The sequence below is a fragment of the Lagopus leucura genome, unplaced genomic scaffold, assembly GCF_019238085.1.
Source record: "Lagopus leucura isolate 7727_CA_CO unplaced genomic scaffold, USGS_WTPT01 Super-Scaffold_100008, whole genome shotgun sequence".
Lineage (NCBI taxonomy): Eukaryota > Metazoa > Chordata > Aves > Galliformes > Phasianidae > Lagopus > Lagopus leucura.
In genome coordinates, this window is record NW_024962265.1 from 14,041,909 (window position 1) to 14,064,674 (window position 22,766).

The following is a 22,766-nucleotide window of genomic DNA, read 5'->3' on the forward strand; positions in this document are numbered from 1 at the left end:
TCCCAATAGCTCCCACTAAACCATGTCGCTCAACACAACATCCAGCCTTTCCTTGAAAGCTTCATAACTTGCTTCATAACTAGCTTCATAACTTGCCAATGGCACTGTGCGAGAGCACACCTCCATGTTTATAAAGTGATCGAAGTCCTCATGCCCATCATTAGTTTGGAAGCTGCAAGGAGCAGTGGAACCTATCCTAATGGAGCAATAGAAGATTTGGATTAACAAAGTTGTTCAAAGACATGGACAAGCAGAGTTCTGTGGTGAACAGTAAAATCCTGGTGGACCAGCAGGCACAATCTCTTGCAGATGCAGAAACTGTGCCAGGATGTGTCAATGAATGGGACAGAACCAATGTTCGCATACATATTTTTCAGTATGGACTGCCAGATTTAGTGTTTTTCTGTAGCATTTTGAGAACATTATGTAAATGAAAAAGCAGCAAAAATTATGAAAGGTCTTGGTCTTTAAAGTACACAGATGTAAGAGACTGTAAATCCTTAGAGGACAAATGGAAGAGGGCAAAAGAGCAAAAATCTTGCATTACCCTCTCTTGCTTTCTCAGCAATACCTGAAATAGTGCATTCTTTTGTTACATTATCCTACTTTTGGTAGCTTGAAATATTATATTACAGATTGATCTTTAAATTTGCAAAAATACGTTATTTTGTCTTTTTGGGAAAGCATTTAACAGATGTGGGCTTTGCTTCTGCTTACCTTTCTGGAACACTGACCTTGTATGACATCATTGTCAGTGAAGCTTTTTCTGATATTTTGGAGAAGTATTTTCTGCAGCTAAATATCAACATATCAGGCTAAGAAGTGAGTCATCTGATTGGGAAAAAGCTCTTCAGAATGTCTATATTTTAAAGAAACAAAAACATATCTCTGTGTGTCTACAGGGAAAAGTATCCTTAAATAACCAACTAACTTTTAGCAAGAATCTATCCAGAAATGATTACCAGATTGTGCTCTTGTTTATTGTATATGCTGGCATTTGATTCTCCATCTTAGAATCATCTTTCTGTGCTATTGCTATCACTGAATTTTGCACCTTCAAACCTTCTGGGTTCATGTAGCAACACATTTGTGTCATGGCTTCCTAACAGAGTACTGCATCTGATTTTCACAGCTGTGGTTTCAACCTGTCTATCCCTTAGCAGAGTGTTACCCAAGCCTCCTGCCTGCTGTTTTAGCCTTAGACTTGAATGCATATGGATATAAATTAGACCTCTGTGTGCTCAGATTGTGCAGCAATATGTTTAAATATATGAGTTTGTATTTAAAGTATTATTATAAGGTCCTCGTTTTCTGTAACTGTATATATATTTAAATGTTTTCATAGCTTTCTGGGAAAAAAAAAAAGTCTTAAACCAAAAGTTGTTTTAGGCTCTTTTCTATTCCTATCCTTTTTGTTTTCTCATTTCATTTTTCTGAAAGCCAGAGCAATTTTGAAGTTTCTCTTCAAGAAAATGAGATGGATATGCCATTTTCCTTCATTTCTGTCTCTTAACCAAATAGCTGATTTAGTGCTATCAGCTACGTGTTAGGAACCTGAAAGTGTCTGATGTTAAGAAGTACTGACCACCTCATTTTGAAACTCTGACCTATTGTGTAACAATTAAAGTCACTGAACTAAGCATAGGCAGAAATGCATGAAGGACCGTGGCGTTAAGATGCTTGTACCCCGAGCCCCCGAGCTGATTTAGAGTTTGCATTTTGATAAGGTTTTTATTTGAGTTCTGTCCATTGAAATTCTGTAGGCCTGACTACAGGACATGTAAGTGAATGGATGATGATTATTTTTCATAGCTGTTGTATGAGCCGCCACAAGTTTATGCATTATTAATACAGTATTTAAATTATTTATGGTTTTGCTCACGACAGAATTAGGAAATTGTACAATTTAATTATTGCTACTTAATTTTAATTTGTATTGTGATAAGCGGAGTGTGTCCAGTTGAGATCAGAATCAGGATGAGGATGGGGCACTCTGTAAAGGACAAGCACGTCATGTTCATTACCATCTGGTACTTTAGAACAGTAGAAAAATGGTTGGAAGAAAGAGAAGTCTGTGCATGTGTGATGTGGTTCAGATCCCATAACAAACAAAAAGGTATTCATGGTTCCATTCGTGGTTCCTAAGTGTGCTACATGGGAGACTGGCTTACAGATGTGCTTAATGAGTGCTACCAGCCGCTGTGAAATCTGATGGGAGGCCTTTAACCTCGGGTGTATTCTGCCTGGTCCTGCTTGCATTCGTATCTTGAGGTGAGGAGAACACAGAGGCTGAGGAGGGAAGCATATCCAGCAGCGGTGTGGAAGGTAGCAGTGGGCTGCCTCTCTCTGGTTTCTGGTAGATAGAATAAAAACGAAGCTTGAAGCGTCTGTACCGTGACTGCAGGGTGGGACAATTGCAGCCAGTGACCACGAGGAGGCCAGCAGAGCTCAGGAGACGCTAGCATGGGGGGAAAGAAGCCTAAAGGAGCAGCAAGTTGGGCTTGGAGAGGATAGGAACAGCTGGCGAAAATACAAATCTTTAAAACTCTTAAGACTTTTCTTCATATATGTATGTATGAAAAGCATTTGCTTCTTTGTCAGATGGTCAGGAACAGAGGTAAACCAGAGCAGGGCACTGAATGTCATGCAGGTGTGCTTTCTGAGAAGGCTGAGAGGTGATGGAAGGTAGTCGTGCTATAGAAAATTCTATGAAGTAGTTGTTTCAGAGAGCTCTCATCCTTAAGTACATGAAATATTAAGTAATTTATTAATGTAACAGCCTAATGATATATATTAAAAAATTCCTTATGATTGATTTTAGATTTTAGCAGTCTGTGGGGTCTCAATCACATCTGTAAGAAAGAAGATAAAAGGAGGATCGGAGGATAACAACCAGTAAAGAAAAAGTTGCTTAATGTGAATAATGATGATTATTTCTGAATCTGTTTGCGGCTGTCTCCAAACACATCTGTAAGAAATGTCTGTTTAAAATGTAAAATGGCAGGAGAAATTCTTATCCTACGGCGCAGAATAAAGCAAGCTACTGAGAGCTCTTTGGCTCTGAAATGGGTAAAGCAGCCAAGCTTCCTATATTACCTTTTTGATTTGTCTTTGACTATGTGCTTTCAGCTTCCCAGATGCAGAACCATTCAGTCCCAGGAGAACGCCCTCCTGCTGGCACTGTGCTAGCTCTTGTAACACTCATAAACTCACTGGGCATGGAATGCAGTGCATAAAGAAATTAATTAATTTTGTTTCTTCAGTTTAAGAGTTTTCAGATCTTTTGGACAGTGGCAATTACTGCAGCTGTTATCCAGTTGCTCAAGATGTAACTCACAGCTCTGCATGCATAACAAAGCGGTGGGCTTCAGAGTGATGAGGACTGCTTTTCTGTCATGTGCAAACACATTCAATGGGAGCTTTCCTGTAGTAAACTGTTATTCCTGAGACTTTAAGGTGCATGTTAGTATCTTAAAAACCCCTTACTAGTTTTAGCAAAATGCAGTAGTAAATGTCTCAAAATTCAGATTGCAATGATGGTTAACTCATGTCTAGCAGAATGCCATAAAATGGTACAGATATGTTTTCCAAGGCTGCATATGTTTGTTCTTTGTTCTTGTTCTTTTCTGTAGTTTTTGTGTGTATGTGCTTTATTACTTTATTACTGCCATCACTTGGCATGAGAATGCCACCTGCATTTTTTTAGCAGCATCCAGTTTAGTGGATGAGTTACTTCTCTGTGCCAACTACAGACTCAAAGCAGTGGATGCAAACTTCTCAAAAGAGACGTGGATCTGTGGTGCATCTTTGAGGCACAGCAGGCAGCAGCTAGGGAACCTTGAGAAGTTTCAGTATGGCTTCAGATACTGCTCACTGTGTAGTTAATCTGCTGTTTGCTGCAAGGAATGAGTTACACTAGAGACTTCAGATAGCATCTTACCTTATGTATATCTACATATAAAAATAAAATCAGATGCTGAAAGGAGTAGAAATTTCTCTTTAAACCAGGATATACTGATTTATAGTGAAACTATATCTTGCAGTGCAATGGATTTTGCTAAGGAATCTTTTTTGCATTTGGCAGATGGTAGAGGCCGGGTGAATGAACCCGTAGCTTTGAACTGCCTCTGGTGCCAGCACAGCTTAATTTTGGGTATTGTTTGGATCAGCCTTAGCTTAGCTTCACCCGATGAGCAGCATAGAGGCAGTTTCCAAAGTTGTCCTTAGTTACATGTCTGACCACAAGAACTTATTGCACAATTAGGCTGATAACTTACTAAGGTCTCTCCTGTAAGTAATGTTATGACAGTTAGGGGTCTGTTTGAGCAAACAGCGATCTTCAATGGAAGCAGAGAAGCTGTGACAACCAAAGCAAATGTTAAGGAGTGAACTCTTCCACGGGACCAGTAGCTGCCTGTGGGTAAATAATTGTAGTTGTCCCCAAGCATCTCCCACAGGAAGTGTTCCTCTTGCAGGCAGCAGCTACTCTTAGTGAGGTCAGTTGGCTGCTCTGTCCTTGCCGTGCCCAGGCTTCTGGTGGAAAGCTGGGTCAGTAAGCTCAGGCTAGCTGTATATTGCTCAGTTTGATGGGCGTGATATGAAAGTCAGCTCTTTACACAAGGAGACTTTTAAGATCACTTTAACGGTGATATTTCAAATCCATGAACTGGTGTTACACCAGAAACTAAGTTGATAAATCGTCACTTATCTCTGTCTTGATAACCCAGACACAGAAGTCTGACATAACAACAGTCCTTAAGCAGTTTTCCTCTTGTTAGAACAAAGAAATGGTGGATTAGTGCAACTGAGAATTGGATCTGAATTCTGTACCATCCAAACCCAATGCTGACATTTATCTCAGAGCAGGATGCGTACTTTGGAAATAAGGCTGCTCTAATGAGCTTTTTAAGAACACAAACGGTAACACTCGATTTTCTTTAGCAGTAATTTATTTCCATAATCTCATTAGATTTGAGTTTTGACCTTTTAGAATTTTTTTTATCTAAATCCACTTAACATACTTCTGAAGGGCTGAAGAGACAGTGAGAAGTTAGTAGCTTTCATATTAAAAATATAAGGGCTTTTCAAAATGAAACACTCAGTTCTTACAAAGCCATATATTTAGAGCCACACATTCCTCACTGGAGCAAAGTAAAAATTAACAGAAGTTTGAGAAGAAAACCAGCCTTCTTGTGCTGTGCTAACATGTTCTTTGCTATGTAGCATCTAAGACAGCCCTGGTTTGTGGTTTTCAGTGTTGAGAATTACTCTGCAACCAAATTGGCTCAACTATTAGGATAATTTAGACTGATTATCAAGGAAGTGGTCTTATCTTGTTTTATCTTCTTGTTATTAAGAATTGCCTCTTAGACCACCTGCAGCAGCCCTTCTTTCTCACCTTTTAATGCACCGTACGAAGGTAATTTAGAAGGCAGGGAGCAAAGCTTTACGCCTTCTGAACTACAGGCTAAATCTGATCTAGGATGGGCTCTTTGAAACCAAATACATAATGCACATGACATAGAAATCTGCTGCTGTTCTGATTAATTTCCAGTCCATAGAATTGTTCACATCAATTGTCAGAAGGTTTGGTTTCCACTGATTATAACAGATGTGCTTCCTAAAATGTCTGGGGAGAACATAATGAGTGGTAAAGATTTTCAAAGTAATCGTGCTTTCACTTTGGCAGCAATTTCAGAGGGAAGAATGTGGTCTGTCTTCACCATTTATACTAAGGTGCCAATGACCCATCACGTTGTTATTTATTTGCAGTGGTACGTGACTGCATAATTTCACTTGTAAGTGGTTTACATGGAAGCTTCTCTGTGCTTGTTAGCTAGTGAAGTGATCAGTAGCTGCTTGTCTGCTTTCCAGTGTAGATTCCTATTTGGTCTTTCATCCCAGACCAAATTCAGAATTATATCTGGCATTATCTTATACAGAAATCATTAATATATTCTTTAGCACAAAGCAGCTCTCACAGAAATGGAGTGCAGCAGGAGAATTAGCACAGTGACAGCACCTGAGTGCACCCCTGGATGTGTCCTCATTGGAGTGCTGTTGTGTACATACCCAGCAAATACAAGACTCCAACAAATGCAGGTGTCTTTGCTTACGTTCTGTGTGCCATCCTGTTTTACTCCTGAAGGATAAGTAAAACACAGAAGCTTATTATTGCAAGGTTTCTGTTAAATCCATGTTTCCTGTGCAATTTTTCCTGTTTCAATGTACTGAATCTGCTTTCTTGCAACCAGATTTCCTCTTAGTTACAGTCAGAGAGGAGGGCATAGTCAGCAGCTTCTGCAATAGGAGGCTTCAGTGATACATGGCTTTCCCACATAGATGGTGTGTAGGGAAAGGTGGTGGGGGACACATCCTCCCCATAGCTGTGGCTGTGAATTGGCAGGTTGGCTGATAGAGGTGTGTGTGAGGTAATTAACCAAGCTCATCACTGTATGAGGCTTCTCTTCGAGGAGCTGCCAAGCTGGCTGGCCTGACTGGAGAAACCATTTTCAGCATCAGGGCATTTTAGCACGCTAATCAGTTTGTATTTATTACCAAACACCTGCAAATGAAATGAGAGTAGTAGCAAAGAAGCAAATGTGCAGTTGTATAAATGTGTGGCACTGAGCAATGCCATGATTTCACAGTGATGCTGATCTGAAGCAGGCAGCTATTAAGGTGGAATGAGAGGTAGCAATGTCATCTCCAGGTATTAGGTAATCCGTCTTGCAAACAGCATTTCCCTAATGTGAGGAATTGCACAGTTCTGCCTTCTGTACCTGAGATGTATCTGGGAGCTGATGTGACCCATACATGGTGAGAGATCAGCGTGAGAATGTCAGAGTGGATGCTGATGGGAATGATCCCTGCCTGGCTGTCATGACATAAAAGAGACGCTGAGCTGGGCCATGAAAGAGCAAAGTGCCGTAAGAAGGACAGTACTGGGCAGTACTGAGAAGCAAGATCAAGAAATTGTAATGCTGGCTGTAGGATTTCACTCTGAGAGAAGACAGAAATACCAGATTTGGCAGCTGCCAGCCTCTCAGGCTTGAGGGACGTATCTGTCAGGGTGCTGTTCAGCTGAACTCTGTTCTCCTTATATTATTGTTCACCCCAAAACTGAATCTGTGTGCCTACATGAGGTAGGTGCAAGCTGGCACTGCCACTGAAAAGGTTTGGCTGTGGTTTCACACACACTTTCCCAAGATTTCTTGGATTAACCCCTCTGTTTAAGTGTATTTGAATTCCGGATGTCCGACTGTCCCAAATCTGGGTTTGGGACTTCATGGTGATGCCTTGCTGTAAAAGTTGTTTTGTTGCTACTTTCTTGCCAACATCAGGACTGTTTCTGCCCCAGAATCAGCCATTGGGCACCCTGGTGCTCACCAGCATTCATTCCTCTTCAGTTCAGAGCTGGCTGGTTGTTTCGTAATGGAAAACTTAGAGGAGAAAGTTGTGCTGGAAATTTTCCTTAGGAAGCTGGCTGTAGTGGTGATCTTTGCTCCTCTGTCTTGCTATTTGTTGCAATATCAATATGTTGATTTATCACCCACTGCAGGATTTGTTCTAGTTTTTCTACAAAAGAGAGGGTCCTGTCCTTCACATAAGTGCTCAGCTAAGCTGGAAATCGTAGTCCAGACAGATGTTCAGTACTCTGTGACTTCTCTTCAAGTAAATAACTTGGTTTACATATGAAAGGGTGTTCTCTGCCTAAGTCTACTCTGCCAGAAGTACACATTTTTTCAGCTGCAGCAATTGCTGAGATTGCAGCTGAAAAGTTTCTCTAGTTACAGCAATGGCTTGTTGTTCCTTTAAACAAATGCTAATTTCCACAAATAAGATATATAACAAAAAGATGAAGTTGTCAGAATTCCTTTAAAATACTTTATATTGTTGGCACTCAAATACATGATTTTATGCCTATTCCTAGAAATACGCAATTTCTACGCAGTCCTGGGAATAAAATCAATGTTTCTTTTATCAGCTCAGGCTCTGTTACCTCTGCTCTGATTCTGCTTTTTACTTTCTAGTTTGAAATGCCGTGACCTTCCTAATTATTTCACTGCAGAGAAAAGGAAGTCTATTTCTCCTTTTCTTGCAACTTCATGTTGCTGTAGCACACTCCACAGCCTTTACCGGTTACACCCAATGTGTGCTGCACACAGCTCATCAGTGCCTTAAGGGCTAACTTCCATTTGACCTAAATCCTTTCATTTTCAGCTCAAATTCTGCCGCTGCACCTCTTGTTGCACTGTGTGATATCTGTGTTAGTGTTCTCATTGGCTTTGGTGTGACTGCTGGCCTGATAAAGACAATTCATTTGAAGGAGCAGATACAAGAAGCCAAGTGCTTAAACTCAGGAATGTGCTGCAGGGTGCTCTTCCTAAGGCCACACACAATGTTATCTGTGAGGCTCAGGAAAAAGCACGTTTCCAAATGTAGGATTTGGCTTAAAGGACAAAACAGGGTGGGGCTTTCCTCACTTAATTTCACGTTTGTCAGCTTTCCCTAAGAAGCTGCATGCCGTGATAATTTTGATATGTCATCCTTTCCCTGAAAACTGTTTAACGCTAGATTTTATTGTTATTTTTCAGGTGTTCAAATGAAACCATATTCAAAAAAGAAGATTTGTTTTGGGCATATAATTTCTGCCCCACCCCATACTCCTGGACAGCACTTCTGGGCCTTATTTTATACTTGGTTTTCTTTGCACCTGGTAAGCTAATGTTTGTTTTCACGTTGAAGTTTAAGAAATGGTAAAGGTGAAATAATAAATGGTGAGGCTACACATTAAACTTGCTCTTCAATGCAGCCATTAAACTGAGATTGATTTGTTTTTAATTCTTAGGGATGGGTCCCATGCCCTGGACCGTGAATTCTGAAATCTACCCTCTGTGGGCTAGAAGTACAGGAAACGCGTGTTCATCTGGAGTCAACTGGGTTTTCAACGTGCTGGTGTCACTGACCTTCCTGCATACAGCTGAATATCTGACCTACTATGGTAAGGAACAGTCTGTGTCCGCGGACGCAGTGCTAGCATTGATTTTCTGCTGCTTAGATTCTAGATCTGTTAGTTTGGCTGTGAAATTGCAACTGTGAATGCAGTGTTCTCACCTAACTGTGTTCCATTAAGACCAGGCACCTGGTATGACCTGCCTGCAGTTTGGTCCTGATTCCATAAGAAATGCTTCTTTCTTTCTAGAAAGTTGCATAAACAAGGAATCTGAAAAAAATTACCTTTTGGCTTGGTGAAATATTTCACTTAGAAAGACGGCATCTGCAATTTCTCATTTTGTAATGGCATCTGAGACCAATATCAGTTGTCGTTGCCAAAACTCCGTACAGCTGAAGATGCTACTGATCTGCTCCCAGCTGTTGATTATTGAGTCCTGTCTGCTGGAGCCTGTGGAGAGCTGGTCAGCTTACTGCTCAGCCCCTCCGCTACAAGTCCTGTACATTGCATGAAGATCTGGTGACCTTCACATCATTACTGGTGCAGAGCCTTTCAGCAGCTGCTGCTCTTTTCAGGCATCGGTCTTGAAACAAATGGCAGGTAAATGTTGGGCTCTTGGTGCCTTCTTGGCTCCCCATAAATGGGGGGGGCAAATGTATGAGGGGTGATGAGATCATTCTCAGTGCCAATTGTCTTTGGTAAGTGATAATTAGATGTAAGAGTCTCAAGCATTATTTTAATCGCGGCTGTTTCTTTTTTGTTGAAGTTTCTCATTTTTGGGAAGCAGTCTTAGTGATTCCCGTGACATTAAGAATAACTAAGAAACTTCTCACCCTTCCTATCAACTTTTTTTTTATTGGCTATGCAATAATTTAATTGCTGCTTATTTTCACAGCAAAATGACTTGCCAAAAAACAGATGAGTTCTGCCTTTCCCAGAGGGGTGGGATGCTCCATCACTGACTGTGTGTGTTCTTTTGTATTGCAGGAGCCTTCTTTCTGTACGCAGGGTTTGCTGGCCTGGGACTCCTTTTCATCTATGGCTGCCTTCCTGAGACTAAAGGGAAAAAACTAGAGGAAATTGAATCTTTGTTTGAAAGCAGGCTATGTACATGTGGTATGTCAGATTCTGATGAAGGGAGGTATATTGAATATATTCGGGTGAAGGGAAGTAATTACCATCTTTCTGACAATGATGCTTCTGATGTGGAATAATTTTCAGCTGCTAATGTATTTAATCATGTAAAAGCCTTCTGGGGGAAAAGCAGCTCTCTGGTGACCTCACTGCCCTGCTTCTGGTCTGGTTCTCCTTTCTGCTGTCTAGTTAAAAATGCCTTCGTGTTCAAAATGGCTCAGTTTGGGAGGAAATTCAATATGCTCATGTTTTCTTGATAACTAAAAGCAATGGCTTCCAAAAGAGATTGAATTCCACAATTATATGAATTAACCAGATGTTTGCAATCCCACACCATGCTGAGATATTTTGCATGATGTACTGTGCCAGATGAATGTAGAAGGCTATCCTAGGTGGTCAGTGGTTGTCCTTATCTTCAATACTGGCAAAAGTTGAAGCAATGTTGTAGCTAGTCAGAAAGCAGCTGACATCAGTCAGATCCCCAGCTCTTAGCAGTCTATCAGACAGCTCTTGTATGCCACACAACAAAGGTTGCTGCTGCACTGGTAGCCATTTGAAAGGATTACATGTATCTCCTGTGTCTGTCAGAGGGAACCTTGTCCAAATTATCCCAATGGAATTTCATTTGTATTCATTTGAGATGACTGCAGAGAGCCATGGTCACCCAGGTGGTGCCTCATCAGGGCGCCACGAGTCTGTTGTCCCAGGTTGTGTTGCGGTTGCTGCTCTTTACGGACACGCTGCAGTCAGCAGCTCGTGTCTGTGAGATCCACTGCCAGAACAACATTCTGAGAGCAGGAAACAGAACCCAGGACATGGCTGCATGTACCAGTGAGCTGGTGGTGTGCACTGCTGCGGACAAGAGAGAGGCTACAGTCAGTTGGAAACCAATGATTTTTTTTCTCCTTTTCAGCATGTGTACATTTGGCTTTGTGCCTAGTTTTGAACACAAAATATCACGAGCTGGAAGAAATAAAAGGAAGGGAGAGGTTTTCTGCTGCTAAATGCACAGTGGTCATTCCTCCTGTGCCTTTTGCTAATGAATAATCAAATTGCCTTCAGTTTATCTTCCTATTGCAGGGTGAGTGAATCCCAGCAAATTTTTCCTTCAAATGCCCTTAGTCAACCCGTGTCTTTCTGGATCAAAAGAAAAATATTAGTGATGGGCAGAAGCCTACATCTCATATTAACTGCCTTACTGAAGCATTGCAAAATTGTCAAGAAACCGTCAGGCACAAAAATCAAGTTGGCTGCCTTTAGTGTGGTAATGAAAATATTAATGGCGTTTTATTCACCTGCCGTGATTGCCTGCCTTGGCAAATTGAATTTTATGCAGCTACATAAAAGTGTAATATTATTTTTTTTCCTTGCCCTGTTTCTTTCCACGGCTTTAATTCTTCGGAGGTATGAGTTTGAAAGCATAAAAAATTCAAATTCTTATCTCTAAAACCTTTGCTTCATGAATGTGGAAAGCCTCCTCTGCCTGTCGGCTGCTCCCCATTTGCTTGGTAAAAATGCATTTATTTTTCATTGTTTACGGATTAAAGAAGTTGTTGGATCCACTACCTTTTAGAGATACACTTTGTGGGCTCTTTTTGGATTGAAAAATATTTTGAGTGTAAAGGAACTGTCAAAATGATAGTGAACATTTGTTACTAAGTTATTTTTATTGGATAATATGTGGAGTTTTCGTTGTAATCATGAAATATGATGCTATGCTGTCTGATCTTACACAGGAGAGGTTTCTTACTCTCTAATTAGTGAAATTCAATGATTGGATGTATTTTAGGTTATTTTCTTTTTTACTTCATAAATCAAAGAAATATTTTTGGAAAGAAAATATTTTAGAGCATCCTTCTGTAACTTGACTGGGAATAAAAGGGAAAAGCATAGCAAACAGAGGGAGAGGTGAGTTACTGCAAAGAGCAGACTGACCTCAAACCTCTGAGGGGCGGTGACAGCGCTGCATCCCAATCCTCCAGCCTCCTTCCCTCTCTGTGAGCGCACAATATTCCCAGGCTTGTAAGCACCAGCAGCAGGAAAGGACCGGCTCTCCGACCCTTTATCTGAATGCATCAGTTTCAGACCAGCCGTTGGGCTGCTGCCGCTTCAAAGCCTCGCCAAAGGTGCAGTACCTGAAATGAGAGAAAGGGACGCTTCTCACAGGTGAAGTTCAGGGTGAATTGGTTTCCTTCTGAAGCCAAAAAATAGCTGCTGGAAGACCCTTCTTCAGAGCAGGTTGTTATCCAGAGCAGTGTGAATAGGTGCCTACTGCCCAATGTGTGCACGTTGGGATGCTGCACAAAGACAGACTGAGGCAGGTATTTCCTGGTTTTTCAGGACAAGGACTTATGGCTCTGATCTCCAGAAGTGTGAGCCCAAGGTCCCTTGATGGAAGCACTGGAACTGGGAGCACTGGTTTGTGCTCCCAGTTCCAGCACTTACCTCCATGTCCACAGGTAGAGGAAACAGCAGCACTTTGGTGGCATAACCAAAGTGAAGTTCCTATGAAAACTGCTGTCACGAGATTAGCCTCTTTCTTTTCTTGCAGGCAGTGCTGGGACTTTTTAGCAGCAGAAGACAACCTCTCTTTGCCAGCGTTGTTTCCTGGACGTTCTCAGAAGTGGCATTCGGTTGTGTGCAGCGCTAGGTTATTTCCCACACTACAATTCAGTCTCTCTTAGAGCAGTTTTCTGAAGTTTTACATCCTGGGCCCTTTTTCTTGAGGCAAAGTGATTGAATCACAAGCATCTTGTTTATTGTCACTACTTCTTATGAGGATGCAAAATATATTGGCTTCTTTGCTGTCAATCCCCTTTCCTACCCACAGAGTTGGGTTTTAGTCTTCCTCTTAAGGTTGCTTTACACAAAGGAAACATTCCACACCTTATTAACCCCGGACCTACTACCAAGCATCATGTATCTTAAAAGTGAGATCAAATACTTGAAATTAATCTTACATAATTAGGGCAATTAGGGTTTTATTTTTAGAATCTGTGAACATTTATAATGTATGAAGATAATTAAACAGATGTTTCTATTTTGCAAAGATTTTTATATCTGTGCTTATTTTAAGTTTTAAGAATTTTTGCTAAGGGTAGTGCTAGTGACATTCCAGACAGAAGAATACAAATACAAATGCAGTTGAGTCATTTCTTACGACAGAACGTTAATTTATGAAGTAGCATAAGTAGCACACCTAAGCACAATGTTGTCCTACAGACAGCTTTCTGCAGGAGGTGGGTAGGAGTTCCTTTGCAGGGACTGCACCTTCATTCAGGTATTCTGTGCATGAGGAGCACTGCTGGTAGAGATGTGTGTGGATCAGACACTGATCACACACTGCGGTTTGAAATATTTCAGCAGCTCAGATTCTTTACAGGTTTGGACCTATGAGCAAGAATAAAAGGAACAATTCCTGATGAGTTTTTAACCTTTCGTATTTTAATTCACCTTAATTCCCCTATGGAGGTTTATTAACCATGTTCGAATTCTTACAGTGTTGGGGGGGAGGGGGGGTGAAGTAATTTGCAACTTGTTTCTTCCCACTGTCACTTTGTTGCTCAAAATCATTTTTTAAAGGGAGAAACAAACTTGGTTTTAAAAGAAAACCAAACCAACAAAAGCAAAGCAAGCCCCTGGGACTCTTTTGAGGGCTGAAGCTGCATTGTACACGTGCGCCTTAGGTTGCTGCCATAGACACTGACAACCAGCGAGTCTCAGTGCCTGCCCTGTCAGACAGCGTGGGGTAAGAAACAAAAGATGTGGCACGTTTCAGTAGGGATAGGATTGGAGCCGACAGGAGCTGTTGGCATCTCTCCTGTGGGGCAGAAGGGCAGGGAACCAGGGAGGTTCCCGGCGCAGGTGGCATCCTGCAGAGGGCAGCAGGACGGGCAGGCTGAGGGCAGGGGCTGTGTTTCCCCTCTTCATGGGGGTGAAGACACGGCAATAGAGATAGCAGAGCAAATGCTTTCTTCCTCTGTGAAGTCTCTGTCCTCAGCTGGACAATAGGAGGAAGTTTTGACTGAAGCTCACTGCGGGGCTCCTGGCAGTCCAGGAGGGCCTGTGCTTTGGGCACTCCCTGCAAACACACTGTGGGTCGGTCAGAGCAGGCCCCGTGCTTCTCAGCCTCACACCCACCCTGCACTGCTCAGCGTACTGCTGTTCCAACACAGACACCTTGAAGTTCTCCTTGCGATTGCCTTAGAGGCTCTGCAGGCCAAACTCAGCGGGGACGGGTCAGAGCCTTCATTGCACAGAGCAGGAGCTAAGTCCGAGTAGCAAGTCGTGCGAAGCACTTTAGCGAGTCAGATATCTGTGCACTCTTTTCTGAGAGAGCCAAGCCAACCAAACCCCATTCCTCATTGGGAAGAAAACAGAGCTTTGTGTACCAGGCCAGAAGCAGATAATGCCACAGTATGTGCTTTATGGCAAAATGTGTTTTTATTGCAGGTAATATTTACAGCTTACATGTAGCTGCTGCCTATCAAGTGACACAATTGTTCTCTGGATTTTAACAAGTCACATTTTTGTGCAAAACTCTTGGTGGTTTTCTATCAATCTCCATCGCCTTGTGTACAGTACAGTAAGCGTAGTCCACAAAGTGGTCTAGGTTGTGGCAGTGTTAAAAATGTCAGCACAGTAAAACCTAGGTGAACATTGTTAAAGAATAATGTTGTTAGTGATATCGGGGGTTAAAACTCCTTAAAGGCAACTATATTATAGATTTTAAAAGTCTGAAAAAAAAAAAGGCAATTCTTATCTATTTTGTGTATGTTTTCATATAGAGAGTTTTTTATGTGCCGATAACCATCACTGTAGTGTTTTGTAAATGGGTGTTAATGGTGTTCCAGAGTTGTGTATATGAGCATTCCCTTTAGCCAGGCTGAGCTGTCAGTGTGACCCAGCGGCATGTTTCACACCTCTCCTCGAGGCTCACTGTCAGCTTCACTACAGCACACGGGGAGCTGGACCAGAACCCGGCCTTGGGAACCTGCAGTTCACCTCGAGGCCCACTTCCTCACGTTTTTCCTACACGGTGTGTTACAGCTGAATGACTTGGTGTGTGTAATTATAAAGCTTCAAGTGTGCTTCAGTTGCACTCCGATCTTTCAAAATTCAGTTTGACATTTCATTGTATTTGCACAAGGAAGGGGAGCGCTGATTAATTATGAATAACGTCCCTGTATTTCTAAAGGAAACATCCGTTCAGGAAGTGTTAAAGGCAAATTTCTGTCGCTGCCTTAAACATCACACAGACTTTGGAGAGGACTGAATGTAGGACTGACGTCGTGACTTCTGCAGGAGAAACTTCAGCTGGTGGGCTGGGTGCTGGGGGGAAGCCCAAGGGTTCCCCGGTGCTGGGCTGCCAGCCCCAGCTCGTGCCCCCGCCCTGCCTGGTGCGCGCCCGCTGTCTGGGCGCTGTTGGGCGTCCGAGTGGTGCCCATGAAAGTGGTGGGATGATTGTTCTCGACGTTCTTCATGTGCTCCAGTGTCCTGCTGGTCCGGGGCATGGCGGGAATTGGCACAGGTCTTGTGTCTGCCTTTCATCTGGAATCTCACAACCCTACAAAAGCATCGCCCGGGTCTTTCTGCCACGAATTCTCTTTAGGGTATTTGAGACTTTATTGGAGACCAAATTGGTAGAAATAAATGCTTTTGCGTTCCATAATAACATGCATACGGTGCCATCAGGATGCATGGTGTGGTGTTTGGTAAAAAACAGGTTTGGGCAAAACTCACTGTCAGATCATCCAAGTTATTTTGTTATCTGAACAATGTCAAACATGTGCCATTTCCTTTTGCAGCCAGTCAAGCCTATAATGTATGAAAGTGTTGTACATTTTCTGAAACTTCAGTGATGTATAATTATTTAATTGACTTCTGTTCTGATTGCTTTAATGACGTTTGGTCTTTACATAAAAGTAAATATCTTCAAAGAATTGTCAGTGCCAGAAGTGTAAATGAACAAAATAAAAGGTGATACTTAATTACAGAATGTTCCTCGAGGTCTTGTTTGTTTGGATACTCCTAGAACAGGAAAATGGCATTGCCCAGCAAAGCGAACTAAAACAGTCCGTGCGCTTACCTGAAATAAGAAAAGAACAATAATTTGGGATAGGATTGATGTGACCTTAAATAGAATGTTTCGAGCCGCAGTGTGACGGTGGCCCAGTGGGACAGAGCTGCTAAGGACTGTAATTAATTACAGCTCGCACTGAGGGGCAGACAACTCGTGCCAAGGTGATGTGCAACCAGGGACGGCTCCTCAGAGGGCCACAATGCTCCCTGCCTCCTGAGCAAAGTTGGCTCTGGGGACACTCCAGCCCAAGTGGCAGCAGTCCTGCTCCTCCCCGCTGTGTCACGCACTGTGGGCCCCTTGTGAGGTTCAGCCTCGCTCCGACCAGGCTATGGCCCTTTGGCCTGGGGTCTGAGGGCTCCCAGCAGTGCTGCTGAAGGGATGCTGGCATTGGGATCCTGCTCAGCAAAGAGCTGTGTCTGCAGGATGTGCAGACTGAGCTCATGGTTTCCATGCTGACAGGTGATCTGTTTAGGTTTCTGGCTGATAGTGTTTGTAAAGGTGATGAATAACTGCCGTTCAGATTACTTGTCACCAGAACCACACAGCGGCTTTTGGAGTAATGAAAAGCTGGTGGCCCTGCTATCAAACACTCCATTTTCTGGATGTCTCCCATTCCCTCTGTTGCAGCTGCTTTCACAAAACAATTACCCATAGATATGTTGCTGCTGAAAGGAGCCTAGACTGAGCTGCGGGCAGCAGCACGTTCTCCCAGATCTCTGTGAGCTGTTCCAAGCCTGGACATCACATCTGGATGCTGCCCATTCACACCAGAGCCACACTGCAAAGATGCTGCCACACTGAGGGCTTGTGCTGGGGCTGCTGTCACCAAGGCTCCTGTGCAGGTTGACGCTGGGCTTCTCACAGCACTACTGAAGCCCAGCAGGGTCGGCTGATAGAGGAGCAGCACCAGAGGCAGTAGTGCTGTGTTTATTGCCAGCAGTGCCCACTCTGTGCAGTAACCAGGTTTCCTTGCAATCTCCTTTTGATAAACAGTTTGAATGGGCTAAATCTCCAAGTATGAGTTGTTTTTCATCTAGATGTCAGGTTTTCATTCTCTCTCTCTCTCCCCCTCTCTCTCTCTTGACATTTCTTGGGCACTGCGGTGTTTGTTCAGTGCTTAATCTCCCAAGGGGACATACACAGAGATGGACGTGGTACAGTTGGTGCATTTTGCCAAAATGGATACCACCACTGACCCAGTTGCAGCCTGTTTCAGTGCTGCCACTCACCTGCCACTGCAGCAGCTGCAGAAGGAGATGTTTGGTGGCAGCCCCATAATGAGTCATCCTGCACGGAGTAGAGGGCGTTTCCATCCCCATTGGCCCTGCAGCGGGCGGCCTCAGCCTTGTTGGGGAGTGATGCTCTGGAGGAAGCCCTGCTGCTAAATTGGTACTTGGTTTCATCTTTTCACGCTGTGATGACATCAACTCGTCTGACTACTGCCAATGAGCTCCCGTTTCCATCTCAGGAGCTCCAAAAATGTGCCCATTTGCAGGGAGCATTGCTTCTTCGGAGGTCAAATCTCCCCGCAGACATCCTGCTTCAGGAGAATTACTCCACTCCAGGGAACAGAGCACATTTCTGCAGTGTGATGTATCGCCTTGTCATCCCAACAGCCACAGCTCTGGGTCCTGCAGCCAAGCCCACCCCTGTGTGCTGAGTGGGGCACTGCTGCCATTAATCACAGCCCTCTTACTGCAAGTGTACCCAACACAGCTGGCCTGGAAATGTTTAATTCTCATACAGTGGCTCTCTTGCAGCCTCCTGCCTTACCTTCACTGATGTCTTCTGCACCAGCACTGAGCACTCTGCGGGCTGCTGTCCCCTGGCTGTCCCATCCCAAGAATGGCTGCATGCCATGCAGGGACTGTCAAGGCATAGGGTGGGAACTAGCAGCAGAGTAGGAAGATGGGAGGGAGGAAGGTTTGTTTTTGGCTCATCGAGCTGCGGGACCTCACCGCAGCTCAGTATCACTGCCTCAGAGGGGGTGGCTGTGACACAAGTAGATGAGACAGTCACCTCCAGCTTGTCAGAAGCTACTGATGAAAAGAGGCTGAGGAATGGCAGCAGAAATGTCATTGGATTTGCTGGGGATAGACAAGGATTTGGATGCAGAGAGCCAATACGTTTTTCAGGAAACCTCATCCTTCCTTAATCAGCTCTCTGCTAAAACCATTAAAAAGGCAGTTCACAAACAGTTCCCACCTGAGAAATAATTACTTGTATGGAGACTTAAGCTTCTCATTTCACACAATGATAATCCTTCATGAAAATGGAATAAGGATTTCTATGCAGTACGCAGAGGCTGTTGGCACAGTAACACCTGGCTCCAAGCTGCCCGAGGAAACTTCGCCTGATTCCTTACCCTGCAGGTTACTGCAATTAGAGCTGATCTTATAGGGAAAGCAGGGTACCAATGCACATCAAGATTGCTTCAAACTGAAGCTTGGGGTCACATTTTCAGTCTGTTTGTGCACCTATATTTGTTTCAAAACGTTCAAAGGCCAGCACTGTCTTTTGGTTAATTACAGGTACGCTTCTGACCTCTTCTCCAGCACAATTTGGTTTATAATCTGCTTTCTCTGAGCATAGCTAAGCAATGTCACCTGCATGGGCCCCCCAGAGGCTCAGCTCACCTCTGGAGAGGTGACTTAATGAAAAAGGATCATCTCTGCCCATGTCCCTGCCTCACAGAAAGCCGTGGAGTGCATGGTGGGGTGGGGATCATTTCTGCAGTAACAAATACTGGAGAATAAATAGTGGCAGCTGCTGAGGCATGGGCTGAAGCAGTCAGGACTGGAGGCTGCCAGCAGGCTCCTGTTAAACCACACTCAATGCTTCCCCAGAGTCACAAAAAGTTGGAGGTGAAAGAAGGCCCCTGAGCGCAGGGGGAGGCACGCTGCAGTGGAGAGGAAGCACTGTTCTTTTCTAACACGGTGATAGTCACATCAATACTCATAAATACTTCTCCAGTGGCTGAAAGAAATATGCTGCCTCATTTACACTGCTGCCAGCACATGTACCTCTGCGCAGACTGCTTCATTCCTGCAGCTGGGTCACAATCACAGGTAAAATCGTAAGGTAACTGGATTCTGTAAGCTCTCATCTCCCTGCTCAGGAATACGGAGGCCCACTTTGATTGGCATACTCTGAGCGGTGAATTATCCTATCAGAGAGATGTGTGCAGCTCTTGCAGACAGCCGGTCTGTGTGCCTGCCTCTCAGCTGCGTAATTTCTACCCTTACTGGAATCCAGGCTGAAAACTGGCTGCAACCTGACAGATACTGAAAGCCTCTTGGTAGCAGCTTTAGTGCAGTGGAGAAAATATGCTGCAGCCACTGAAAGGCTCTATGTTGTAGAAGATGTGAGAGCTCACTGAGGAGGTGTTACTTAATTTGAAACGCTCGCACTGGTCTGTGCAGCACTACCAGTCCCCTGGCAGGCAAAAGGGCAGCCAAACCCTGGGGTGCACCAGGCCCAGCACTGCCAGCAGGTGAGGAAGGGCTTGTCCCTGTTACAGAGCATCCACTGGAGGTCTGTCAAGATGGGGAAGGCTCTGGAGGGCAGGGTGTGTGCTCCCTGTGTTTGCTCAGCCCACAGCGGAGGAGCCGAGGGGAGGCCTGATAGCGGCTGCAGCTCCTCGCAGGGAGCGGAGGGGCAGCGCTGAGCTCTGCTGTGTGACAGCGACAGGGCACACAGTACCAGAAGGGCTGAGAGGAGCAGAGCAGCTGGCTGTGGCAGTGCTAGAAATGTCCTGCCTCGAGCCAGCAGGGGCTGGGGTGGCAGTTTCATAACACTGAGTGATCAACTGTGCCTTACAGAGCCCTGCGAACTGCTGAGCCTTCGGCAAACCACAAGGATTATTCAGATAAATTATCCCCCCCCTGTGAAGAAGATGATCACAGCAGTTTCAGCTAAGAAATGACATGGCAGCTTGCTTTGACAATAAATTGAGGCAAGCTAAGAAAGAAAATCTGCTTATGTCGAGCCTTAAGAAGTGGGAGGCGAGTTGGGTAAATGATAGTTACACAGTGCAGCAGTTTGGCTGTGCAAATCTCTTCCTGTGTTGGCAATTTATTTATATAAGGGAAAACACTATTTTCTTCAGGGTGAAGGGAAGCCCACTGGTGCTTCTGAGAGATGCTGTTTCTAAAATGGCACAGCCATAAACCTGCAAACTGTTCAACAATTTAAAAACCTCTGCTAGTTTTTTTAGTTTTGCAGGAGCCAGCAGAAAATAGAGCCACTGGTTTGGTGATAAGAACAAAGAGTGGCAAAGGGGCTCTTCAGTGCTGCACGACACAACCCACAACCACACAGCCTTTATTACAGAATGGAGAACCAAAAGGAGCTGACCCCATGGAAATAAGGGCAGTGAATCTGCTGACATCGGCTCCGAGGGAACAAGTGCAACATGCCAACCTCGTACCAGCACGGCTCCTGTGCTGCGTGACACAGCTTTGCACGTGTGTGTGAGGAGGTGTGCATATAGAAGTGCATGGCGGCAGCACAGTGAGCCACCTCTGCTGGGAATCTTTCTAAAGGGAAAGAACGTAACTCAGAGAGAATATCATCAGAAACGTTTATTTGTTGTTATTTGCAACCTGACACTAATGCTGCAGTGAGGAGGAAATTATTTCATACTTTCAACCCACTGGCAAAACACAGAAACACATTAAATATTTGTCAGTGTTAAAAGTCAGAGAACGAATCCGTAGATGTGCTGTGGGAAGAAGTTTAAATCTTTCTGCTGACATTTTTGTTTGGCTTTGGTGGGATTTTTTTTTGTTAAAGATGAATAAATTAGTTCTTTTAAAATTGCATTTGACTTTATGTGTGCTGCTGTGTGCTTTCTGTTTCATTTTCGTATTTCCATTTTGATATTTGGTACAAACCAAAGACTGCTTTGCCTCTTAAAATGGGTGAGAATTAAGTCACATCAGATGTGCCTTGAAGTGAAATGGAATCTTTCCTCTCCTTTCAAAAGAAGCAAAGTCACCTTCAAACTCCAGAACCCTACAAGTGGGAAAGCAAATCTAGTTCCTAAAGTTTATGTTTATTAAGCTATCATAAAATCGATCCTATGCTGTCAGTTTGAGGTCTACAGAAAGTCAGAGATGGCATTTGATAGACAGAGATCTGTAGTTTATAAATGAACAGACTACAAACGATAGTTTTTCAAGCCAGGTTAGAAAAATCAAAATACACCTGTTAAATGAAACCTACTGGGAGCAGGACAAAATTTGGAAGCACTCTTTGTTTCTTTCCACGCCGTATCAGCTGGTCACTGCTCTTCTCTCCCCTTCATTGTATCAATGTAGCTCAGAATGTCTAGCGTTCTTCCGTCAGCCAAAGCGAGGTACCGGGCTTCAGAGGAGAGCGCTGCCGTCCCCGCCGAGCTGCGTGCGGGCGGCAGTGCCTCATGCTCAGGCGTTTTGTGCCCTCCAGCGGTGCCGGGAGGATGCAGCCCCTGCGGGCTGCGGGCAGCGGGCAGGGAGCGCCCACAGCTGCACACCCGCATGGGGTCACACTGCGTGGCCGCATCCACTTTCCCTGCCTGCGGGCCAGAGCTCTCGGTCTGCACCCAAACATCGCACCTCGCGCTCTGCACGACTTGTGCTTTCTTATGGGTTTGGGGCACCAAGCTGCCCTCCCGTGGAGCGGCGCGCTCTTTCTTTCCCTCTCTGCTGTGAGCAATGCAGTGTTTCTGCTGAAGATGGCCGTCTCCCTGCATAGCCTGACTGCTGGCGGGCTGGGGAGGCACAGCTCCATTATGAGAAGCCCTGAGGGGCTCTGTGCTTTCAGAGGCTGAGATGAGGTTGACATTGTCTGTCTGGAGGTGCTGCTTGTCCACATATTTCTTCTTTCTGGCTGCATCTTCCTCTTCAGACTGTATGAACAGTGTGAATTGTGTGAATGCAACTGTTAAAACAGTTCAGTACTATGTACAAAGTTAATAATCGACTCGTAGATAAATTATGAAATCGATTGAAAGGCTAGAATTTTCTGCTGGCCTTTTGTGTTCTTTCTTGAGGGCTGCCTTTGTTGGAAAGAGGGTGGGTGAGGAGGGTCTTTGTTCTCATGCATTTATTCTTATTTATTCTTATGCTTTGGCCTTTGTGTGTGTGTGTGTGTGTTCAGTAATGGCTGAGAATGTACAGAGCGCCAAATCTTCCTCCCTTCATGTCAAGGAAGAGAGCAGAAACTTCCTTAACATCTTCCCATAACATGACACATTATTGTAATTCCACAAGGCTCAGAGTTATCAAGAGACCAGACCACAGGTCTGTTAAATTAGGGAAACGTACATCTAACCATCTATTGTAAACCCACTCAGGGCAGTGCTCACCACGTCAGGACTGGAGCTGAGGCAGCTTTCTGTCTGTCTTGGAGAGTAACTGGGAGACGGGCTGCTGAGTGGTGACTCCACATCTGAAAAATGAGCTCCAGCAGAAGGAAAAGTTACTCACTAACTATTTCCCAAATATCCAGCTCCCAATTATAGCATGCAAAATTGAGCGTGATCACTACTTCTGAAGCAGTTTTAAGATATCATTTAAAGAACAAAGTGTTAGCAAAGTCAAATTGGGTTAT

General features: G+C 44.1%; 1 protein-coding gene across 1 annotated transcript in view; it reads left to right on the forward strand.

Moving 5' to 3' along the window:
- Window positions 1–13,223, forward strand: part of SLC2A13 (solute carrier family 2 member 13) — a 135,685-nt gene extending 122,462 nt beyond the window's left edge. Inside the window, exons 8-10 of the mRNA XM_042872662.1 lie at window positions 8,598–8,719; window positions 8,852–9,004; window positions 9,944–13,223. Of these exons, the coding sequence (XP_042728596.1) occupies window positions 8,598–8,719; window positions 8,852–9,004; window positions 9,944–10,170 (502 nt within the window). The 3' untranslated portion in view covers window positions 10,171–13,223. The remainder of the gene's footprint in view (window positions 1–8,597; window positions 8,720–8,851; window positions 9,005–9,943) is intronic.
- The last annotated feature ends 9,543 nt before the right edge of the window (window positions 13,224–22,766 follow it).